At 37.1% G+C, this 23,419-nt stretch overlaps 1 protein-coding gene across 1 annotated transcript in view; it reads left to right on the top strand.

Annotated features, from left to right (window-relative positions):
- The window catches only part of ATP6V1A (ATPase H+ transporting V1 subunit A), a 57,954-nt gene extending 41,664 nt beyond the window's left edge, over positions 1–16,290 (top strand). Inside the window, exons 7-15 of the mRNA XM_059921112.1 lie at positions 770–932; positions 1,447–1,555; positions 6,158–6,280; positions 6,374–6,488; positions 7,423–7,486; positions 8,962–9,165; positions 10,282–10,376; positions 12,131–12,302; positions 14,080–16,290. Of these exons, the coding sequence (XP_059777095.1) occupies positions 770–932; positions 1,447–1,555; positions 6,158–6,280; positions 6,374–6,488; positions 7,423–7,486; positions 8,962–9,165; positions 10,282–10,376; positions 12,131–12,302; positions 14,080–14,172 (1,138 nt within the window). The 3' untranslated portion in view covers positions 14,173–16,290. The remainder of the gene's footprint in view (positions 1–769; positions 933–1,446; positions 1,556–6,157; positions 6,281–6,373; positions 6,489–7,422; positions 7,487–8,961; positions 9,166–10,281; positions 10,377–12,130; positions 12,303–14,079) is intronic.
- Positions 16,291–23,419: the final 7,129 nt, after the last annotated feature.

Here is a 23,419-nt window from a genome sequence, read left to right as displayed (position 1 = left end):
CACCTGTGACATTCACTTCCCTCTGCCCTTAACTTCCCTCTGCCCTTAAGGGTATTTCAGTCTCCACTGACACTTTTTAGGGAAAGTTTGAAAGTGGTTGCTAAATGGTACTGTAATCATGTAATCACAAGCTGACACCAGTTTACTCCACTGGAATGTGAGCTCTGTGAATACAGAAACATGGCTATTTTCTCCGCTGTTGTCTCTCCAGCATCTCCAAGCATAGTTTGTAGTACCTTGGAAGTACTTCATAAATCGTTATTGAATGGGTAAAAGGGGATTGACTTAACACCTTAACAAAAGTCTTTGTTTATTAACCTCTGTAACAAGAGGAATTTCTTAGATCTTATTTTTTACCTCAGAAGACAACTTTCAGAGTGTTTATATTTTTCTTTTAGCTTTAATTCTTATATTGTCCTTTCATAAACTAATTTATTTAAGCATTCAGAATATCATTAGTACTATTTTATTTATTTTCATATTCCTCTTCCCCAGTTACCTTATGGAATATACTTTCACTTTTTGCTATTAAAGATGATAGAAATGATTAATTTATAATAAACAACATATACTGCTATAGGTGGAAACTAGGGGAGCAATTGTTATATATCTATCTGTATATCTGTCTTTGTAAGTATATATATAGATACAGATGACAGTATTATAAAGTGCTTTTGTTCTTTAACTTGTATTTCTGTGTCACTTACCTACTTTATTTATTGGTATGTATTAACGAGTAAAGTAATCAGTGCTTGTTTAATTTGTGTAGATGTGTACAGGGAGGAACTACTGCAATCCCTGGGGCTTTTGGCTGTGGAAAGACAGTGATATCGCAGTCTCTATCCAAGTATTCCAACAGTGATGTGATCATCTACGTAGGATGTGGTGAGAGAGGAAATGAGATGTCTGAAGTCCTCCGGGACTTCCCAGAGGTCTGTATCTATAAAGCTTCCAATACTAATCTAGAGAAAATACCACTAATCAACTTTAATTGGCAATTAATAAAGCTTTATGTTGGATCTGGAGCAATGCTCTCATTTGTCAAGGATCTTTTAAGGAATTTTCTAATTATATCTGTGATTCAGTTTGTATACTCAAGGAGAGGAATTTGAATTTTTCAGTCAAACACTTGAAAGTTTCTTTTTGTGGTCTGGTGGTTTTCAGTTATTGGGAGAAAGATACAATAGGCAAAATATTTATAGGTGTGAACTTTACATAGCCTTTATATGATCTACTAGGTTACTGTAGTAATATTCCTTTTTCCATAAAAGAATGGACTTCATTTATGAAATGGAAACACTGGCTGTTTTCTTTACAGCACAGTGGGATAGAGGGAAGAGGTTGGAGCGATGGGGAATACAGATTATAAGAGGGATTAAATATAAACAAGTTGTGAAAAGGGGACTGAAATGTTCTGGGGATCACTAATAGATTGTTTGCCTCTAGCTCACGATGGAAGTTGATGGTAAGGTAGAGTCAATTATGAAGAGGACAGCGTTGGTAGCCAATACCTCTAATATGCCTGTTGCTGCTAGGGAAGCCTCTATTTATACTGGTGAGTATATGAATTGGAATAAAAGCGATTAACATATCTGTTCGTAAGTTTAAAGCTAGCACCAAACTTTTTCTTTTCCAAAGAACTTTTCTTTCATTCTAAAGTACCTTCATACATACAACCATGTTCCTAGAATATTTTTTTAAAATATTTCACATATTATTATATCTTGAGAATATGTCAGTTTAAGACATTAATAGAGCTGCCACAATCTTTTTGATGACTTTAAAATGATGTATCTTCTACTACTGGTTTTTTTTTTTTCATTACATGTTTTATCATTGCTCTATCTCTGAATATATCTGTATCTCTGTAACTTGAATTATCAGCTTTGAACTGTAATACTTTGAATATCAGTATGTTTATATATTATCTTCCATCTTTGCTCCCACTTCCATCCAGCTTTTGGTGCTTTGATTTCTACATATTCTACGTATTCTACGTATTCTGTTCTATAACCATAAATCCAATATTTGTATTAGCCTTAGACCTAGTAAAATGGAGTCATGCCCACTGGCAGTCCCTTGACTACAGTTTTTCCATTTGTTTCATGGTTGGACAAAATTTGAATTCTTGTTTCTTTGTAAGTCTGGGTTTTTTCAGCTGCCTTTAAATTTTAACAGAGTATAAAATTTTTTGATCAGTATTTCTTGCCTAGAGAACTCTTATTTCAGCATTAAGTGCTGGGGAGAGATCTGACACTGGCCTACTTTTTTTCCTTTTATAGGTGATTTTTCTTTTTACCCAAAGGAATGTCTCTTTAACTTTGAAGTCTTCTTCTTTTTTTTTTTTTAATTTATTTTTGGCTGCATCGGGCCTTCATTGTTGGGTCTTCGTTGCTGCGCTCGGGCTTTCTCTAGTTGCCACAAGTGAGGGCTACTCTTCCTTGCATTGCACGGGCTTCTCATTGCAGCATCTTCTCTTGTTTTGGAGCTTGGGCTCTAGGTGCGCGGGCTTCAGTACTTGTGGCACATGGGCTCAGTAGTTGTGGCTCGTGGGCTCTAGAGCTCAGGCTCAGTAGTTCTGGCACACGTGCTTAGTTGCCCCGTGGCATGTGGGATCTGCTCAGACGAGGGCTCAAAACAGTGTCCCCTGCATTGGCAGGCGGATTCTTAACCACGGCGCCACCAGGGAAGTCCTAACCTTGAAGTCTTATAACTTGATTAGGATATATCCCAGTATTGATAGTTCTGATAATTTTTTCCTGAGACATAGTGAACCTTTTCAATCTATGAATATGTCTTTTATTTTGGAAAATTTTTGAGAATTGTTTCTGAAACTTTTTCTCTTCCATTATTGTTATCTTCTTGAAGCTAAACATATAGCGCCTCCTTTAGCTGTTTCCGTATGCATCATTTCCTCTCTAATTCTTTTTATTTAGCCTTTTATCCATTTTTTCACAGGGTAATCAACATGTATTCTCTGTATTGCTTCCAATGAAGACTTTATGTCCTTCTAGCTCTTTGCTGAGTTCTGCTGGCTCATGAAACATCTTTTGTGATCTTACTGTATATTCCTTGAGATTTTTATTTTGTGGTAGGATACAATATTAAGATTTTCTTTTATTAATTAATTGTGGTCACAGTTTTCATTTGTTTCTTGGCAGGTTCATTGTTGTACTCTGCTCTTCTGTCTCTTTTTTTCTCCTTTTATTTTTGTTTAGTTCCTGTGCTGATGTTTATGATTACTATTACTCATCTTTGCAGGAGACGGGAGGGAATGGTTGCTACTATGGTCCAGGGTAGCAGGAATTCTTCCTGGTAATCTGTGAAGTTTGTTATAGCATAGAGTTGTGTAAGTTATTTTACTTTTTCTTTCCTGCCAGCAAAAATCCACAGCTACAAGGCCACTTACAATGAATTCTTTCTCTTCTACCATGCCTCATTCACTGTTTACTTACTGAAAAGGAGTGCCTTCCTTTGTTTTATTTGTCCCCATCTCTCTACTTCCCCTTGATGCCAAACTGGGTCCAAGGAACCCCCGCCACTAGCCCTGTACCCCTTTTACTGTGTTCCAGACAATGGATTCTTGGTTTTGCCCCTCAGGATGTACCTTCTAGTTTGCAAAAGCTTAATCTGAGATGTGCAGCTTCAGGTGAATTCTTGGTGTCTTTCCACCCCCTTGTTTGTTTTTTATCTCATTTAGTTGGCTTTCCTCATTATTTTGTTGTGAAGCTAAACATGGCCACTAGTTTTTGACAGTGGAGTTTGTGTTTCTGTATTTCTTGTTCTCCTTGTCTGGTGATTACTCTTATGAGAAGAAGGAGAAAGTGACGTATTCATCTACTATTTTAGGACAAGAAGTCTACCTACTTCTTTTAAATGGCTGCACAGTATCCCTTTGTATGGATATATCATAATTTATTTAACCAGCATCCGTTTAGGGGGCACTTGGATTATTGATAATTTTTTTGCTCCCACAAACTTCACACCATAAAACATTCTTAAGCATGTTTTTTACACTGTGGCTTTGTATGTTTTATGCGCATGTTTCTTTGTATTTTTGTCAGGTAAGTTCTTAGAAGTAAAATTGCTAAGAATACAACTGTTAATGTAGATTTTAGTTTCTAATAGCTCTTCAAAAGGAATAACAGTGGACAAGATTTCTGCTTCTTCACATACTCACCAATGCTAATTTCTTCAACGCTTTCTTATGATAATTATCATACAGAAAAGTTAGAAGACTATTACAGTGAATTCCCATGTACCCCACACCTAGATCTGACAATTAGCATTTTACTGTCCCTACCTTATTAGATGCCTATTCGGTCTGTATTTCTTACAGTGAGCTAGCATCTTTTCTGTGTGTATTAACCATTTGAAAACTGCCTTCTGTCCATTTTTGTGTTGGTAGTAGTTGTTTATCATACTGATTGGTAAAGTTCTTTGAAATCAGTCTTTCATCTGTTATGAGTTGCAGATATTGTCCTAGTTTGCTTATCTCTTTTTTTTTTTTTAACTAATTAATTTATTTACTTTTGGCTGTGTTGGGTCTTCGTTTCTGTGCGAGGGCCTTCTCTAGTTGTGGCAAGCGGGGACCATCCTTCATCACGGTGAGCGGGCCTCTCACTATAGTGACCTCTCTTGTTGCGGAGCACAGGCTCCAGACGCGCAGGCTCAGTAGTTGTGGCTCACGGGCCTAGTTGCTCCGCGGCATGTGGGATCTTCCCAGACCAGGGCTCGAACCTGTGTCCCCTGCATTAGCAGGCAGATTCTCAACCACTGCGCCACCAGGGAAGCCACTGCTTGTCTTTTGATTTTTGTCTGAGGGTTTGTTTTTTTTTTCTTGTAGGCACTGATATCTTTAGGTCTGTGAAAGTGGTCTATGAGACTTCTTTGAGGTTTAGTCATACATATCTGTCTCTTCTATCAAGTCTTTTTAATAAATATATACACACAGGCATTAGTGAATGTTATCACAGAGACATAGCGTGCTTGTATAAGAGAGGATCTGATTCTACCATCAGATTGAAATATGTGATAATTACTGTGTTTTTTAAGCCTTAATAATGATAAGTGGTATTTCTTAAAGACTTTGTTCCTTGGATCATATTTTGGAAGCCTAAGTCAGTATTTTTTATTCTGAAGGATGTAATATGATAAATAGTAAAGTTCTGAGTTTTCCAGCAACTATTTTGTTTTACTTATATAAGCATCTGTTTCTTTACTGGTAAAATAAGGGAATTAGGGCAGTAGATTTGGGGATGCTTATGAGGTAGCAACAAATATATATTTCTAATATGTTAGAGTTGTATAGTACTTTGTACTTTGCAGAGGGCATTTATAGAAATCATTTCATCTGATATGTATAGATAGGTAGGGTGAGAGTTATTTTCACAGATTAGGAAACCACACTGGGAAAATGAAGTTATTTTGCTAAGATTAATGACAGAATAGAAAGTAGAACCCAGGACTTCTTTCTGTATATATTAGCTTCTTCTAAATGGTTTACTGTATGTGATTTTACAAGAGAGGACCCAATCTGCATAGCAGAATGGCTGGATAATGAAGATTATTACTCACGTTAATAACATTTGTTACTTTTGAAAAATAACCAAACAAGCTAATTAGTTGAGGATTTTTTGATGCCTGTGTCTAATTATCTCAACAAAAAATGGGAGGAAAGTCTTTTCCTACTTTAAAAAATGTATACTAGGCTATGATAAACCCAAACATGTAATTGCTCAATATAATAGATGTTTGTTTCAGATGATCAGGGCAGTCTTCATTATTCTATCATTTTTGGGCTGGGACGCAGGCTGAAAAGAGCTCTTTCATTTCAACACATATCTTCCATGGGTCCTGGGAGTTCTCGCCCTCTCAGTAAGCCAGACGGAAGAAGTAGCATGGAAGGATGTGTGGCTTGCCTGGTGGTGGAACACATGACTCTTACATTCCATTAGATAGGGGTCAGTTACTTGCCACATCTAAATGCAGAGGAGACTAGACAATATAATTCAGCTGTGCGCCCAAAAGAAGCAGCACAGATTATGATGAACAGCTAGCAGTCTTAGGAACTTATTGCTTTAAATTTTTCTTGAGGGTGAAAAAGTCAGGATTACACTTTATAGGATTATAACTTGTAATATTCTTCCCAATTTAGGAATTACACTGTCAGAATATTTCCGTGACATGGGCTACCACGTCAGTATGATGGCTGACTCTACCTCTAGATGGGCTGAGGCTCTTAGAGAAATCTCTGGCCGCTTAGCTGAAATGCCTGCAGGTAAGTCTTTGTATTGCTTATTACATAAGCAAGACTGTTAGGGTTTGGGGATTGGCTTAGAACCTCTCTTTAAAATTTCTTTTCATTTTTCAGATAGTGGATATCCTGCATATCTCGGTGCCCGTCTGGCCTCATTCTATGAGCGAGCTGGCAGAGTGAAATGTCTTGGAAATCCTGAGAGAGAAGGGAGTGTCAGCATTGTAGGAGCGTAAGCATCAAAACTGTACTTTTCATAAGAAAAAAGGTTATTTATTTTAAAGAGACAATATTTAGTCCCCCTGAGAGCAGTGATTCTTTTTTTTTTTTTTTTTTTTTTAATTTTTAATCCTCATTCTTTATTATTTATCTATTTATTTATGGCTGTGTTGGGTCTTCGTTTCTGTGCGAGGGCTTTCTCTAGTTGCGGCAAGTGGGGGCCACTCTTCATCGCGGTGCGCGGGCCTCTCACTATCGCAGCCTCTCTTGTTGCGGAGCACAGGCTCCAGACGCGCAGGCTCAGTAATTGTGGCTCACGGGCCTAGTTGCTCCGTGGCATGTGGGATCTTCCCAGACCATGGCTCGAACCCATGTCCCCTGCATTGGCAGGCAGACTCTCAACCACTGCGCCACCAGGGAAGCCCAGAGCAGTGATTCTTAACCAAGGTTGCACTCGAGTCATCCAAGGAGCTCTTTAAAATGCACATGTTTAGGTCATCCCTACATGTTCTGGTTCTATAGATTTGACTTGACTGATTTATTATATTCAAGTCACGATATCCTAGAAATAATTTAGAAAATTATAGACATGTTAAGGTAAGACTGTATCATGATTAAAACAATGTGAAGATTCACGATCCCCACATAAAGCCATACTTTGTTCTCAGACCTTTTCCTTCCTTCCTGCTTCATCTGTTTGATTAGAATTGTGAAACAGATTATAATTAAATCTGTCTCATTTCTCAAACTAGAAGGTGTTTAATAGTTGTCATTCTTAATTTTCAACTTAGTACTGGTTTTTATTTAAGATTTTTGTATAAGTTTTTCTTTCCAAAGGTCATATTTCTAAAGTTATTTACATTAAAATTGACTTGCAAAAAATTGCTTTTATATACAAGTTATTTTCCATAAGCATTTCTAATGACTTTTTCTTCTTTTAAATTTAGAGTTTCTCCACCTGGTGGTGATTTTTCTGATCCAGTTACATCTGCTACTCTCGGTATTGTTCAGGTATATCTTTCCCTAGTGTAGTCAGCTTCTGAGCCCCACCCCACCCCAGGCTGTCCTCATGTTATCCGCATCATCATTGTGAAGTATTTCATTTGGTCACTGAAGAGTAGGCAATGGTAAAGTCTGTTTTAGCAACATTCTTACTACTGAAAGTCTTCAGTGCTGTCTGTTCTTTCTTAGCTCTTTATCTAGAGTTTATAATAGACTTAATATCTGTTAAGTGGAAAATACATCTGGGTAGCCAAGTTTTATTCGTGTTAGAGTAATACTACACTTTGAGTTAGAGTAACCCTAGGAGTAGAAACAAATGGGCCCAAAAAGATACAATGGCAAAAACCCCATAGAAGTTTCTCCTCGTGGTATGGTCCAAGGCAGGTAACCCTATCAGAGGGCAGCTCTTTTCCATTCCATAGTAATCCAGAACCAGGGCTTCTTCCACCTTGGGCTCCACCTAACCTGGTAATTGTCTGCATCTGGCTGGTACAGGGGGACTGTGTAGAAGGCACACCTACTTTGGGCTCAGGCCTGGTCACTCCACTCGTTCTGTTAGCCACACCCAGACGAAAGCAAAGCTTAGAAAGTGTAGTTTCTGCCTAGGCAGCTTCCCAGTGACAAGGGCATGAATTCTAGTGGGTAGCCAGCTAACTTGGCCATTAAAAGTAAGCCTGGGAGGGGTGGGTGGGACGAACTGGAAAACTGGGATTGACATGTATACACTAATATGTATAAAATAGATAACTAATAAGAACCTGCTGTATAAAAAATAAATAAATAAATAAATTTTTAAAAAGTAAGCCTAAATGAAAGATGTATATAAATCAGACATATAATTTTTTTAATGTTGATATATTTATAAGCATATGTATTATTCATATGGGAAAAACAGAATATTTGCCTATATTTTGGTCAGTTTCAGATAAAAGGAAGTGGCAGAGGCTAAATTTACAACTTTCAAGATGTTTAACCTTTGCTAAAATTTTGAATTTTGAATTACAGGGAAATGGAGAGCAAATTTAGGAATGCATAAAATACATGTGAATGTTTGGCCTTGGAAAAATGACTGTCAGATCTTTTAGGATTGGCCCTTAATGATAGGGAACTGAATTTATTCAGAACATTTAGAGGTTTTCACTAAAGTGAAGTATCTATCTTAATAAGCATTTTCTGGTTCATCTGTTTATATTGCACCATCATAATTTCAAAGGAGTCAGTTTTTTTGCTATCAGATTTGACATACTATTAAGGAAATTTTGATTTGTAGATATTACCCATACTGAAACGAAAAGAAATACATTTTCCTATTTGCAGTTTTATTCTATTTCATTTATACTTGTTATATACTAAAAAGATAAATAATTTGACCAGAAAAGTATAGAATTGCATATTTAGGACAAACAAATATATTTCAGTACTTCAAAAAAATTGTTTTTAAGAAAAATTTTTACGTTTTGTTTTTGATTTTGTCTTTAAATCAGGTGTTCTGGGGCTTAGATAAGAAACTAGCTCAACGTAAGCATTTCCCGTCTGTCAACTGGCTCATCAGCTACAGCAAGTACATGCGTGCCTTGGATGAGTACTATGACAAACACTTCACAGAGTTTGTTCCTCTGAGGACCAAAGCTAAGGAGATTCTGCAGGAAGAAGAAGACTTGGCAGAAATTGTACAGCTTGTGGGAAAGGTAGGTTGTAAAATCTTGTGGAAGACAGGTCTGTGAGTTGCACTGAAGCTTTTTAAGGACAAACAGAACCTTGGATATGCAGATTCTTGCTGGGAAAATGAGTATTTATTAAATATTCTTTAAACGAATAGAATTTTAGATTATTCCTTTATCCAGCAGATATTTGAGGGACCTGCTTGTGTTGTGGAAAGATGATTGGTGTTTAGATTATTATTGAATAACAAACCACTCTGACATTTAGTGGCTTAAATAGTGGTTTTTTTGCTCATGGTTTTTGGGGTTAGTGGGCTCAGATAGAAGTCTTGCTTGGGTCCCCTCATACAGTTTTTGCAGTCATATGGTGGCTGAGACCATAGTCATTTGAAAGTTGCTTCCCTCACATGTCTAGTGCCTGGGCTAGGATGACTGGAATAGCTAAGGGTTGGCTGGGCATTTCTCCCTCTATGTGGCGTTTCAAAAAAAATCAGCCTATTTGTGTACCCGTGTTCATAGAAACATCTAAGCACTAAAAGGGGGAGCAACCCAGATGTCCTTTGCAACACACTCGCGTGCACACGCACACACACATGCACACGCGCGCACACACGCACACACAATGGAATTAATGTTCCATCTCAGCCTTGAAAAGGAAGGGAAATTCTAACACATGCTGCAACATGGATGAACCTTGAGGGGACATTATGTTAGGTGAAATAAATGAGTCACAAAAAGACAAATACTTACATATAATGTATCTAAAGTAGTCAAATTCATAGAAATAGAAAGTAGAGTAGTGGTTAACAGGGGCCGGGAGGGTGGAAGAAGAGTTGTTGTTTAATGGGTATAGAGTTTCAAATTTGTAAGATGAAAAGTTAATGGAAATCTGTTTCACAACAATGTGAACATATTTAACCTACTGAACTACACTTAAAAATGGTTATGATGGTGAATTTATGTTAAATGTTTTTCACAACAAAATCCAAAAAAGAACATCAATCAGGAAGCAGTTATGAAGTGAATTTATTAATGATAGGTGATCGTGTGTTGATTATGTGGTTTCTGCATGCTAACTGATTAGAACTATTGGTCCCAGATTGTGGCAGTAAATTTCTAAAAATGTATTTTTTCCTCTTCTAGGCTTCACTAGCAGAAACAGATAAAATCACTCTGGAGGTAGCAAAACTTATCAAAGATGATTTCCTTCAACAAAATGGATATACTCCTTATGACAGGTAATCTAGCCTGATATTCTTTTTTTAATTTGAGGATATTCTATCAAGTTTTGAAGAAGGAGCTGCCTACACATTAAAACCCTCCCCGCCTTTTTTTTCCTCATACAGACACACTCTGACTCAGTGTATAGGTTTATTTTATATTTTCATAGCAGACATCTAGTGATCCAGTATGTTCCCTTATCTTGAGTTGGCTCATTTTCCCAGTTATGACAGTGTTTTCACTCATTATCCAGCCATCTTTAATTAGATTAAATTGTGGCTTAGTGTACGGAGCCTGGGATCATTGCCTCTTTCAGAAGCTTTTCTCACTACCTGTTACCACAGCCCGTGCCTCTTCTACTCTTTTCCTAAATAATATACTTTCGTGCCTCATTTCCCAAGAGTTCTATTCTTTATTTACTTATTTATTTTTGGCTGCGTTGGGTCTTCGTTGCTGCACGCGGGCTTTCTCTAGTTGCAGAGAGCGGAGGCTACTCTTTGTTGCAGAGCACGGGCTTCTTATTATGGTGGCTTCTCTTATTGCAGAGCACAGGCTCTAGGCATGCGGACTTCAGTAGTTGTGGCACGTGGGCTCAGTAGTTGTGGCTCGTGGGCTCTAGAGTGCAGGCTCAGTATTTGTGGTGCATGGGCTTAGTTGCTCCGCGGCATGTGGGATCTTCCTGGACAAGGACTTGAACTCATGTCCCCTGCATTGGCAGGTGGATTCTTAACCACTGCACCACCAGGGAAGCCCAAGAGTCCTGTTCTTTTTCTTTCTACTGAAGTCCCTGTCGGATGTCTCACCAGTCCCTGCTACTCCTGCCCAGTGCTTGTTTTTCATTATTGTCTCTGCTACTTCCATGGCTTATTTAAAAGTTTCCATTTCTTTTAAACTTTGATAATTTGAACCCTTTCATCATAGGCTAGTTTTTCTCCCTCAATCATATTTGGCCCCATATAAGTCTGAAGTGGAAACTGAACATATAGGAAGATTACCAGAATGTAAGACAAGCAGAAAATATGACAGTATAATCAGTAAGGCTCAAAAAAAATCTGTATCAGGAACTTAAGAAGCTCTAAGAACCATCCACACAAAGATAACTCCACAAGGGGAAAATTATTTGAAAAGAGTGTAATAGAGGGTGTGCATGAAATTGTATATGCAAATAAGTTTAAATGCGTTGGAAATTTGATTAGAATGCATGTGATCCAAGTTGAATATTAACTTCTGTGTCTTCATTATTAAAAGATATGGGTAAATGAAAATGAACACATTAATGGAGAAAGGGAATGCTTATTAACTTTAGGAAATTACAGTTCCCTGCTTTCCTATTATTTATTAAACCTTCACCGACTGTCACAAGGGAGTCTTTACAACTCAGTTATTTTACCATTTGGGTAACTGCTTTAACTGCACTGTACAAACACAAACCCTCAGAGAGTCATTAGATTGTAGCAGTACTGTTTCATTGTTCTTCCTGTTTGATTGTGTTAACAAAAATTAACGTCACTCTTTAAATAAAAGAATACATAGCTCCTTCTCTCCATCCACCCCCTATTCCTGAGACATCTCTGTTCAAAAACTCTGGTTAAGTATTATTGATCTTTTCCACTATTCTTTTTTCATTCCTTATGTATCATGCAATAAATATAAGTAGTGTGCATATCTAAATAAAGAAGTTAATGCTCTGGTATTTTACAGATGAAGTAAAAACTATGAACTTGCTTTGGATTTTGTTTTTGTTTATTATTTTGACTTTCATTTATCCTAGGTTCTGCCCATTCTACAAGACAGTAGGGATGCTGTCGAACATGATTGCATTTTATGATATGGCCCGCAGAGCTGTTGAAACCACTGCCCAGAGTGACAATAAAATCACATGGTCCATTATCCGTGAGCACATGGGGGAGATCCTCTATAAGCTTTCCTCCATGAAATTCAAGGTATATTTGTTTCTACCATAAACTTGTTTTAGTAGTAAGTGTTTCTTTTTGATTTTTTAAAATATTTGGGTCCCAAACCTGGTGTGTGAAACTGGCATTTATCATTTTCATACATGCTCGGGTTATGTAAAACCAGAAGAGACCTCAAAGCTATGTTCAAATAGGAATTCGCATGATAAAGATTATAGTATGTCACGTCTAAAATAAACGCTGACGTGTTTTCTCTTTTGTCTTAACTGCCAGGCAATTTAGAGCTAAAATCATTGCTAAGCAGCAATTACCTTACCTCAAGTGCCTGTTAATATCTAATCCCGATGCTCCTCTGAAACGATTTCTGCTGCTTACTTCAAGTATCCTATTACACATCATTTTTACTTTTAAGTAGACTCTCATTCTTTGGGAAGTACACAAGACATAAATAGATAATTAAGTGAAATTATCTGTAGAAACTCAAATGTGTAAGATTGTTTTTAAAATACTTGATCAGTTGAGTTGTATTTAATTATTTCTAAGTCATGACATCCAAGTATATTTACTATCTCCTACTGAGAAATTAAGAGTGATTCTCTGAATGTGTATGTTATGTATATAGTGTTTGCATTATAGATTGGAAGTAAATTTGTGTGAATAGACACTCACTGTGTCAAGGATTTTAAAATATTGACACCCTTTGAGTCCTGTCTTTCCATTTCAAAACATATAACCCAAGGAAATAATTAGAGATTTTGATATGGATGTATGTAGAAGATTGTATATTAAACTTTTAAACGTCATCCAAAAGTGAACGGAGCCATTGTGGCATGTACATTACAGCAAAAAATATTATAAAGGCATTAACATCTTTTTTTCAAAGAATATCCGAAGACACAGGGAAACGCTTATGGTATAATTAGTGAAAAAAGTTGGTTGCAAAGAAATTCCATATGTAATTTGATCCAAATTTTATTTTTAAAAATTATACATTCATAGGAAGATGATAAAAAAATATATGCAATAGTGATGACTTCTGGTAGTATAACTAAAGGTGCTGTCTTTTTTCTGTTTACAGGTACATTGTATCAAATTAACATTTCAGTTGTTCTTTAATATCATTAAGTATTTTTCTATAGTACTATTTTGTGGCTGGAGAATAATATTTTCTTATTCTTAGGCATTTAGGAAATTTCCAGTTGTTGGTATGGACAACTTTGTTCATGTAGTTGGTTTTGTGTATTTTCCTAGTATATGTTCTCAGAAGTGGAATGATTGGGTCAGAGGGCTTAAACACTTTAAGGTTTCTTTCATACATTTTATTCAATTAAGTTGCTTTCCATACAGATTTTAAATGGGGTGCATTTTGAGGTTATTTTAGAAATTTTACTCCCCTGTCCCAACGTGATACTACCAGACCTTGAATAGTAAATTCTGTTTTGATTAAATTCCAACTATCATATACACAGAGAGGAATGCATCTAATACGCATTGCTGCATAATTTCCTAATATTTTGCATATTGTTGGGGGTAAATCCATTGGTTGTTGAATACAGTTAGCAAGCAAGACACAAAACAGAAATTTTGTCTTTAAACTTTTGTCTTTAAAATTTTGTCTATAAACTACTCCTTTATACATTTCTACCCTTAAAGGAAAAAAGAAAAATAAGGTTAATTCTGCCTCCTGCCTGTGTTTTACCAGTGTACCTCAACCTAGTACTCAAATATAGTAAATATAAATAACTCACTATGTGTTCTGAAAATTAGTTTCCAAAGGTAAGTTGAATTCTATAATGTCTTCTTTCAGGATCCAGTGAAAGATGGTGAGGCAAAGATCAAGGCCGACTATGCACAACTTCTTGAAGATATGCAGAATGCATTCCGTAGCCTTGAAGATTAGAACTGTGATTTCTTTCCTCCTTTTCCTCAGCAAGCCCTCATATGTGTATATTTTCCTAAATTTCTCATCTCAAACCCTTTGCTTCTTTATTGTGCAGCTTTGAGACTAGTGCCTATGTGTGTTATCATTTGTTTCCCTGTTTATTTGGTAGGTCTTATATAAAACAAACATTCCTTTGTTCCAGTGTTTGAAGGGCCTCCCTGATCCTTTCTCCAAAGTGGTGAATGTAGTAAATATGATATACAATGGCTACACTACTGTAAACTTGTATGTAGGGTGATGTCTCTCCTTGTCCTAGGTTTGCCCTTTCCTCATCACCATTAAATTGTAAACAGGACTACTGCATGTACTCTCTTTGCAATGGATTTGGAATGGAAGGCCAGACTTCTATACATTTTTTCAGGTTCTTTGTGAAATGACTCAATATCTGTGTGGTAAAGTTATTTGCAGCTTAGCATTTTGCTAAGTAACCTTCTTTGTAGGAAATAATTACCTTTTTTAAACATGAATAATTAATGTTTCTATTATGTGTTGTTCCCCCAGTATAAATCAAGAATATTTGTGGGAAACTGTTGAGAACTGTACTGTTTTTAAAGCAGGCATTTGTGGGACTCAGCACAATAGATGAATCAGTGCCCTCTAAAAAAGTGAAAAAGGAGCCAGGTGATCAAACTTAGATTAACATCATCTTGTTAAAGCCTATTTTATTTCACTAGGAAAAATTCAGTATCAAGGACTATTATACTACATTACTAGGAAATTCTTTTTAAAATTACATTTAAAATAATCACCGAGAACTTGATCCACATCACACCCTCTTTTTTTTCCTCAAACATCGTAGAAGCCTAAGCTTGTGAGAATCATGTGGCAGTGTGATGGGCAGTAAAATGCCACAGAGAAGATATTTAGTAGTGGTTAAAGGCTGTTTGCACCTTTAAGGACCAGCTGGGCTTTAGTGATTCTTGGGGCCAGAGTGGCATTATGTTTTTACAAGATAATGACATGTGTCACATGTTTGTTTGTTTGCTAATTGAATTTTTGAAGAACCAGCTTCCTGATTGTAAAAAATATTATTCTTTCATGTGGTTTTTGATTCACTGGCTCAAAAGATTTCCCAGAATACCTGTAGCTGTAGCAGCATAACAGTTTCCATTCTGTTTCATAGGGATGAAGTTAATTCTTATATCTGCTGATAACAGAATCTGGGTCATGTGAAAAAAAGATCATTTCTTCCTATCTTTTAAGTATATGTTTTAAAATAAAAGTTTCTGTGTTTGTATGATAAGGCACATTAGGTAATGTATTTCTTTTGGTCTGTGAAGGAAAGATGCAGCTAGAGAATTCAGCTATGTTTGTTTAAATCCTTGCAGATTACATGTTCTTACAGTGGCCTGCTATTCAGGATAAGTATTCTGCCATGTATCTTTTTTTAACCTTTCAGAATATTGGAAGATAAAAATTGTGCAGTGATTTGTTGAGACGTGGATGTAATGGTGCTGCTGAATCAGTTTGCTTTCCAATGTGGCCTCCTACCCAGAGGCTCTAAGACCAGTGGAAATTAAAAGAATTTCAAAAACTTTCAATTCCTACCTTAAACCTACCAGCAAACTAGGATTGTGTTAGTAATGAATGATATGACGAAGAAAGTTTGACCAAGCTTCTTTTGTGTTGTTCTGAATTTGCAATGTACGTTCTTAACTCCTTTTTAAGAATGTTGATGTATGGGTGTGAAGATGCTAGAGAAACTTTGCTCAGAGCCTCATTTCATTGTAAGTGTCCCTTCACCCATATGTTGTAGAATTTCACATTGGTCACTGATCATATTTCTTTAGTAAGAATGTGTTAAAGTTAACAACAATCTTTTAAAAAGATGATGCAGTTCTATATTTATTGTGCTGTGCCTGATCCTAAGTGGAGCCAGTTAACAAGTTTCATATGTATTTTTCCAGTGTTAAATCTCACACATTGTACCCTTTGGAAACTTCCTTCCATCCTGACGAACGAATAGAAGAGGTCATATATATTGTCTCCTTATCCTTGAGGTTTCACTATCTTTATGTTAAAAGTTGTGTATAATTGTTAAAATCTATGAAAGAATAAAAAGTGGATTTAAATTAACATTTTTCCTTTTTTTTGTGGGTGTGGCAAGATCTGCTAAAAAAACGTGCCACCTTATTGTGTTTTGGCTTGTTTTCAGTATGAACTTTAAAGTTTTTTATTTCCCTCTTTATAGATTGTTACTTAAGATCATGAAATTGAATTGGCGCCCTCACTATAGACTGCAAAAAGTCCTATAATCATGTACCACTGTGATTTGGAAATATAGTACATGGAATCCCATAGCATTCTGAATATTACTTTAAATTGAAAAAATGAATGGTTTCTAAAAGTAGACTTATAAATGAAAGGAAATCAGTGTCCTCATCTCTACTCTTGGCAGATGAACTAAAGCTTTGTAATTGGTAATTTTGCAAGCCAAAGTACTTAAGATCCAATGTAGCAACAAGGATTTTATTTCCTTAAGTGTATTTTTAACAATTTCTAAAGGAGTAAGAAACAATGTGAAATGAAAAACTCTACATTACTGTTGAGCACCAACTTTATGTAGAGAAATACTTAAAAATTCATGGGAAAGCTTATTCATTATAGAATGGGTGATTTTTAGTCTTTTTTGGTAATAATCCAATATTTTCAGGTTATTAGTTTTAACGTATTGCCACAATATAAGAGTATGAAGAAGGGAACCAATTTTCCCAGGTGAGGTATGATAAAATGCCTCTGAAGTTGTTCTAAGGGCTCCCTTTTAGTTCGAGTTCCCCCAGAAGTTGACACTGAGACATGTATTTGCGTGCAGGCAGTTTCTTTGGGATGTGATCCTAGGAAAGCACCAGTGGGGGAACAGAGAATTAAGACAGAATTGAAGGAAGCCAATACGTGTTCTTTTTTTTTTTTAATTTATTTTTTTGGCTGTGGTGGGTCTTGGTTTCTGTGAGAGGGCTTTCTCCAGTTGTGGCAAGCGGGGGCCACTCTTCATCGCAGTGCGCGGGCCTCTCACCATGGCGGCCTCTCTCGTTGCGGAGCACAGGCTCCAGACGCGCAGGATCAGCAGTTGTGGCGCACAGGCTTAGTTGCTCCGTGGCACGTGGGATCTTCCCAGACCAGGGCTCGAACCCGTGTCCCCTGCATTGGCAGGCAGATTCTCAACCACTGCGCCACCAGGGAAGCCCCCCAATATGTGTTCTTATCAAGCAAGTCAACATTTTGGAGCACCATCCTGCTGGGGAGTTGTGGGAACAACTGAAAAATATGCACCTCGTTATATTCCACCTGGGGTGCAAAGGAACTAGCGTCCTTTCAGCATCATTGATTGACAGCCACCTGCTGTCAGTCATCCACTGAAGGCTGTTCCCACAAAGACAAGGAGAGTCAGTGCCCAGCACATGAGTATAAGTAGATCGGGCTCTGGTGGCCACAGGAAACCCTCCGCAAAGAGATTTAGGTGCTGGCAGTTGGGAGGTCAGCTGGTGGGAACTGAAATGGTACTCGTGGCTGAAGAGATTTGGGTGGGGAACTCATAGCATCTGCTTCAGGCCTCTTAAGAACACAGGAAAAAAAGATTGTTCAATCAATAACTGAAAAGCCATTGTTCTGCAACATAAAGAAGCACCCTGTAAAAGGATCGGGACACTCTTTGAAAAGAGTTTTTAAAAGAGCATCTCTTCAAAGAGAAAAGATGTCTTTTAAAGAGCAGATAGTACACACACCAATTATGGTTATAAATAGGCAGATGTGGGGTTTAATGCTCCTGAAAGTAAAGCAGCTTTTGGATTAGTGGGGATTTTGATCATATATTCCAACCCCCTCATAATACAGAAGAGAAATGGAAGTTTAACTGATTTGCCCAGTGTCACACAGCCACTTAATATCAGAATTCAGACCTCCTGATTTCTAGTGTCTCTTTGTACTCAATCATACTGTATATCTTTTCCTTATTATGTATTTTTCATTCAGAACCAAGAAGTTGGGTTTATAAATGTGAGACAGATAAAGTAATCAGAAGAAAAGTAAGGAGAAATGACTGGCTAGCCAAGGTGCTTGTGGACATTGTCATGACTCAAGTCATTTTTAGAAGGAAAATGTGTTTGAGAGACTGTTGAGTTTGAGCCAGAGTTTAGGAAGGTGAGTCTAGAAATAGCCATTTTTACCAAAATTATATAACAGAAGTCTTTAAAGTGGGGAGGAGTAAGAACATAAACAATTATAAATACCTTATTAAGGATTTGTATCCAGAATATATGAAGAACTCCAAGTCAAAAAAACAAAAAGACAGAGATAAATGATGACATTGATAAATGGATGAAAGACCTGAACAGGCACCTCACAAAATCGTTGAATAATGATGCTCAGCTTCTAGTCATCTGGGAAATGTGAATTAAAATTACTATGAGATACAATTTTATATACACTAGAATGACTAAAATGGAAAGGGCAGAGAATACCAAGTGTTGATACAGATGTGGAGCAACCAGAACTCATACATTTTTGGTGGGAGCATATATTTCTACAGCCACTTTGGAGAACTACTTTGGGTGGTATCTATAAAGTTGAGTTAGTAATACCTAATACACGATAGAAATGCATACATACATGTTCACAACCAGAAGATATGACCCTAAACGTTTATAGCAGCACTATTTGTAATAGCCCCAAACTGGAAAGTACCTAAATGGTAGTATGAAAGAATGGATAAGTGGGTTGTGGTATATTCACACAGTGAAATACTATATAGACGTGAGAGTTAATGCAACAACATGAATGAACCTCACTAATAATGTTTAAAGAAGCCAAACAAAAGAAAGAATACTGTATGATTCCATTTATATAGAATTCAAAAGCATAAAACTAATATATGGTGTTTGAAGTCAGGATAGCAGTTACACATGTGGGGAAGGGAGTGTCATCAAGAGGGTGGAATATGGGGGGGCTTCTAGGGTGCTGGTAATGTTCTGATTCTTGTGGATCCTGCCATACATGGGTGTGTTCATTTTGTAAAAATTCACACATGATTCAAGCACTTTCCTGTATGTATATCATACTTAAATAATGTTTACCAAAAACATTACACTTAAGGGATTTCTATTTATTTAAAGTAGTTTCACAGTAAGATATATATAGTGGTGGTTTTAAAGTGCTTTTGAATTTTACCTAGTAAAATGATCACATTTTTGTTTGTTTGATTTTTAAATGTGCACTTTTCTAGCAGTGGTGATAGATTTGAATTTTTCATTCCAGGAGCTCTCAGTTCTGTTTGCAACAAGTAACTTACTTTGCCAGACAGCTGACCAGGATTTGGGGAAAGTATGTTCTTGGAACAGAATGAAGCTAACCAGACCACACTGTCATAGAATGCAGACACTGGTTGGCTTGTTAACAGTGCTATAGCCGGTCGCATGCAAATACGTATTCAGGTGTCCCTGAATACACGTCACAGCCCTTAAAGCAGCAGTGGATGACTGTTAAAAGCAGGTTTGATGTTTTAAATATAGATGTCTTAATGAGCTGTTTCTCAAACTTGTCTGAATATAGGAAATATGGGACTGTGTTAATGATACAGATTCCTAGGCCCTGCACCAAACCAACTGAATTGGAATCCATTCTAGGGAAAAGGTATAGGAGTCAACTTAACAAATATCCCACATAATTCTTACCATGGGGCAAGTTTTAGGACATAAGTATCTTTATTCAATGCTTAGATATAAAAGATAACCCAGGAGAATTAAATAAGTATTCTCTGAATACTAACAGTTTTACCACAATCTCAGTATTTTAAGATTTTGCTGAACCATTTATCCTTTAAGACATCCCCTGTTATTGGCCTTAAACAGTGCTCTACTGATTCACGTGTATTCTGCCTAATTTAGATTCAGAATTGTCTGGCAGTAAGACAAAGTTTTCCTAAATCATGAAATTTGAGCAATAATAATTGTTACACCTATGGATTTCAAACAGGATTCTGTTACAGTGGTTTCGGGTATTTACTGAATGGACTAGCAGTTTCTCTTCTCATTTCTTTGTATGCAGGAGATTTCAGATAGGAATCAAAATTCTGTGATATATTTGAATTTTTTCATACACAGGCTTAATTTGTGAATAAAATGATAGAAGAATATAATTTAGTCTCATTTTTAAAAAACAGCATTTGTCCTGGGATTTAACATTCCTTTTTCTTTAACCCATTACAATAATTTTTTAGTTTGTTTTCCAACCATCATCTGAACAGCTCTTATACTTTTATAGCTTCCAAGTAGTACATCTAGCATTTACTAGATGACTTAAAATTGCACTGAGTTTTAGACACCTTGTATAAAAGCCACGTTACTGTCAATCACATAAAATCATATTCATGGCCTTTATTTTCGTTTATTTATTTATTTATTTATGTCTGCGTTGGGTCTTCGTTGCTGTGCGCGGGCTTTCTGTAGTTGCAGCGAGTGGGGGCTGCTCTTCGTTGCAGTGCACGGGCTTCTCATTGCGGTGGCTTCTCTTGTTGTGGAGCATGGGCTCTAGGTGCGCGGGGACTTCAGTAGCTGTGGCACGTGGGTTCTAGAGCGCAGGCTCAGTAGTTGTGGTGCACGGGCTTAGTTGCTCCGGCATGTGGGATCTTCCTGGACCAGGGCTCGAACCAGTGTCCCCTGCATTGGCAGGCGGATTCTTAACCACTGCACCACCAGGGAACTCTATGGCCTTTATTTTTAAATTGCATGCTTTATTTCAAAGTCTTTATAAAGACCTTTTGACACTTGCCCTAAAAATATGATTTAGGACAGTATTTTCTCAAGCATGGTATTGTAGGTTGGGTTCTTTGGAAACAGATACTGAGATAGAGATGGAGGTACAAGTTGCTTATTTGGAATCAACACGAGAAAGGAAGGGGGTGAAGCGGGATTGGGCAGAGAGGAAATCAAAATACAAAGCAGGTTTGGCAAAGCCTTAGCCACTCCAGTGGGGAAGCTCTGGAGGAAATATTGCGGATCAGAGTTGACATGCATCAGATTGAGACGGCCAGGCCTTAGTACCCCAGTGCCTCTCTCTCTCTCTCTCCTCTCCCCCACCTCACGGAATCCCGGTTCAGGCTGCCCTGGGAGGATGTGACCTCAGGTGAGGTGGCATCTGCAGACCTAGCCCAGAAGGAGCTGACAGCTGGCAGCTGTCTGCTGACCACACTCCTGGGAGCTGACCAACAAGTCTTTTCTTGACGGGGGATCGCACAGCACAGCTCTGTGTCCATGAGATAGTTTCGGGGGAGAGACAGATGTATAGTGTACATTAAAATGTACTTCATGAAAATGTACTTATGAAATAAGTACATTTTCATATGTACATATGAAAATGTACTTCATATCCAAGATTTCAAGGATTTGGTTAGGGAGGAGGCCAAACTAGTAAAATAAATTTTGAGCCATTTCTAAAGAAAAATATTAAGTACAGAAAAGTGCAGGCAATAAGAAGATATGGCCAGATCATGAAGGCAGTCTTCAAACCAGAAATTTTAACAACCCCTACAAGTGAAAAGCCGGACTCTTTTAGTGCTTGTTAAAATGTCAGTGCTTACTGAATACTTCTGAAAGGACCAATGTTGGCCTGATTCCATATAGAAATTCATCATCAAATGCAAAACTCTTCAGGAAGTGACTAATTCAAAAATAATAAAACATATTTCTTCACACTTGAATCATGTGACTTACCTAAGTCAAATAGTTAAAATTAAAAATTAAATAGAATGAACCGACAAGAACCATTTCAAATATATTTCTTTCTTGTAGCAGCACCTCTTGGTATTACTTTGATTAAACTACTGCCAGGTAAGCAGTAGTTCTGTGATAAACATAATTAAATAAATCTCTGGTATTTATAGATTTGCTCAAGTAAGAAATAACACAATGCACCTCTGCAGCTGCTTTGTGTCTTTGAGGTGTCTTTTTGGGCTTCCCAAAGGGAATTTTGCATGTGCCACATTGCCTGTATTGTAACCCAAATTCAGTGACTAATTTATTTGAACCCTCCATTCATTAGATTCTAACTTAGTTAACAATTCTTTGCCCATAAAGAAAGGGGCCTGTGTCATAGCAAGAGTCACCTATACGTTGTCCTCAAAACGTATGTTCATGAGAAAATTAAATTAATCCCTAGAAACTTTGTAAACAGAAACACAGACTATTGAGTCTGTATACTGAGCAGAAGGGGAAACATGCACCTTGATTTTACAACAAATTAGGTTGAAGTATAAGCAATATCCATTTAAATGTTATGAAGTGAAGATTTTAAAATTATACATCATCAAAATAACTTACTTCACAAATATAACAGAAGCCAAAAGGATGGGCTTGCTGTTTTGGAAAATAATTCCTGAATTACAGCTACATAAAATGTTAAACTAAATGCATGTAAGTGTAATTTCTTTCTAAGCTTTGAAACATAAGCAGTTCTCATTACTGTCCCCATCATCTCCTGAGAAATTTGTTCCAACAATTATCTCATACTTAAAATATCATCAGTTGGGACTTCCCTGGTGGCACAGTGGTTAAGAATCCGCCTGCCAATACAGGGGACGTGGGTTCGAGCCCTGGTCTGGGAAGATCACACATGCCACGGAGCAACAAAGCCCGCGCGCCACAACTACTGAGCCCATGTGCCACAACTACTGAAGCACACGCACCTAGAGCCTGTACTCTGCAATAAGAAAAGCCACTGCAATGAGAAGCCCGCACACCACAACAAAGATAGCCCCCGCTCGCCGCAACTAGAGAAAGCCCGCGCACAGCAACAAAGACCCAATGCAGCCAAAAATAAATAAATAAGTAAATAAAATTTAAAAAAAAATATATATATATATCATCAGTTGCTCCTGTTCCAGTAGTCTCTTTCCCCTTTATCTGGTAGCAGGGATAAAATATCATGGTCAGTAAGAGCATAAGTTCTTAAATTAGATGGTCCAATTTCAAATCCCAAGTCTGTTACTTACTAGCTGTATGACCTCGGGCAGTCAAGTTAGCCTCTCTTTTCCCATCTGTAAAATAGAGATGATAAAAATATCTACCTGTTTTAGTTAGGGTTAGGTTCAGCTTGAGTGACAGAAATCCAAAACGAAGTGGTTAAAATAAGGTTAAAGTTTATTTCTTTCACATAAGTGTAAGCATTCCAGTACTTTACTCAGTACTTCAGGTACTCAGATTTGTTCTTCATCCTC

Source organism: Balaenoptera ricei, chromosome 4 (genome assembly GCF_028023285.1).
Source record: "Balaenoptera ricei isolate mBalRic1 chromosome 4, mBalRic1.hap2, whole genome shotgun sequence".
Lineage (NCBI taxonomy): Eukaryota > Metazoa > Chordata > Mammalia > Artiodactyla > Balaenopteridae > Balaenoptera > Balaenoptera ricei.
Note: the sequence above shows the minus strand (reverse complement) of the source record. Positions and strands in the feature narration are given on the sequence as shown.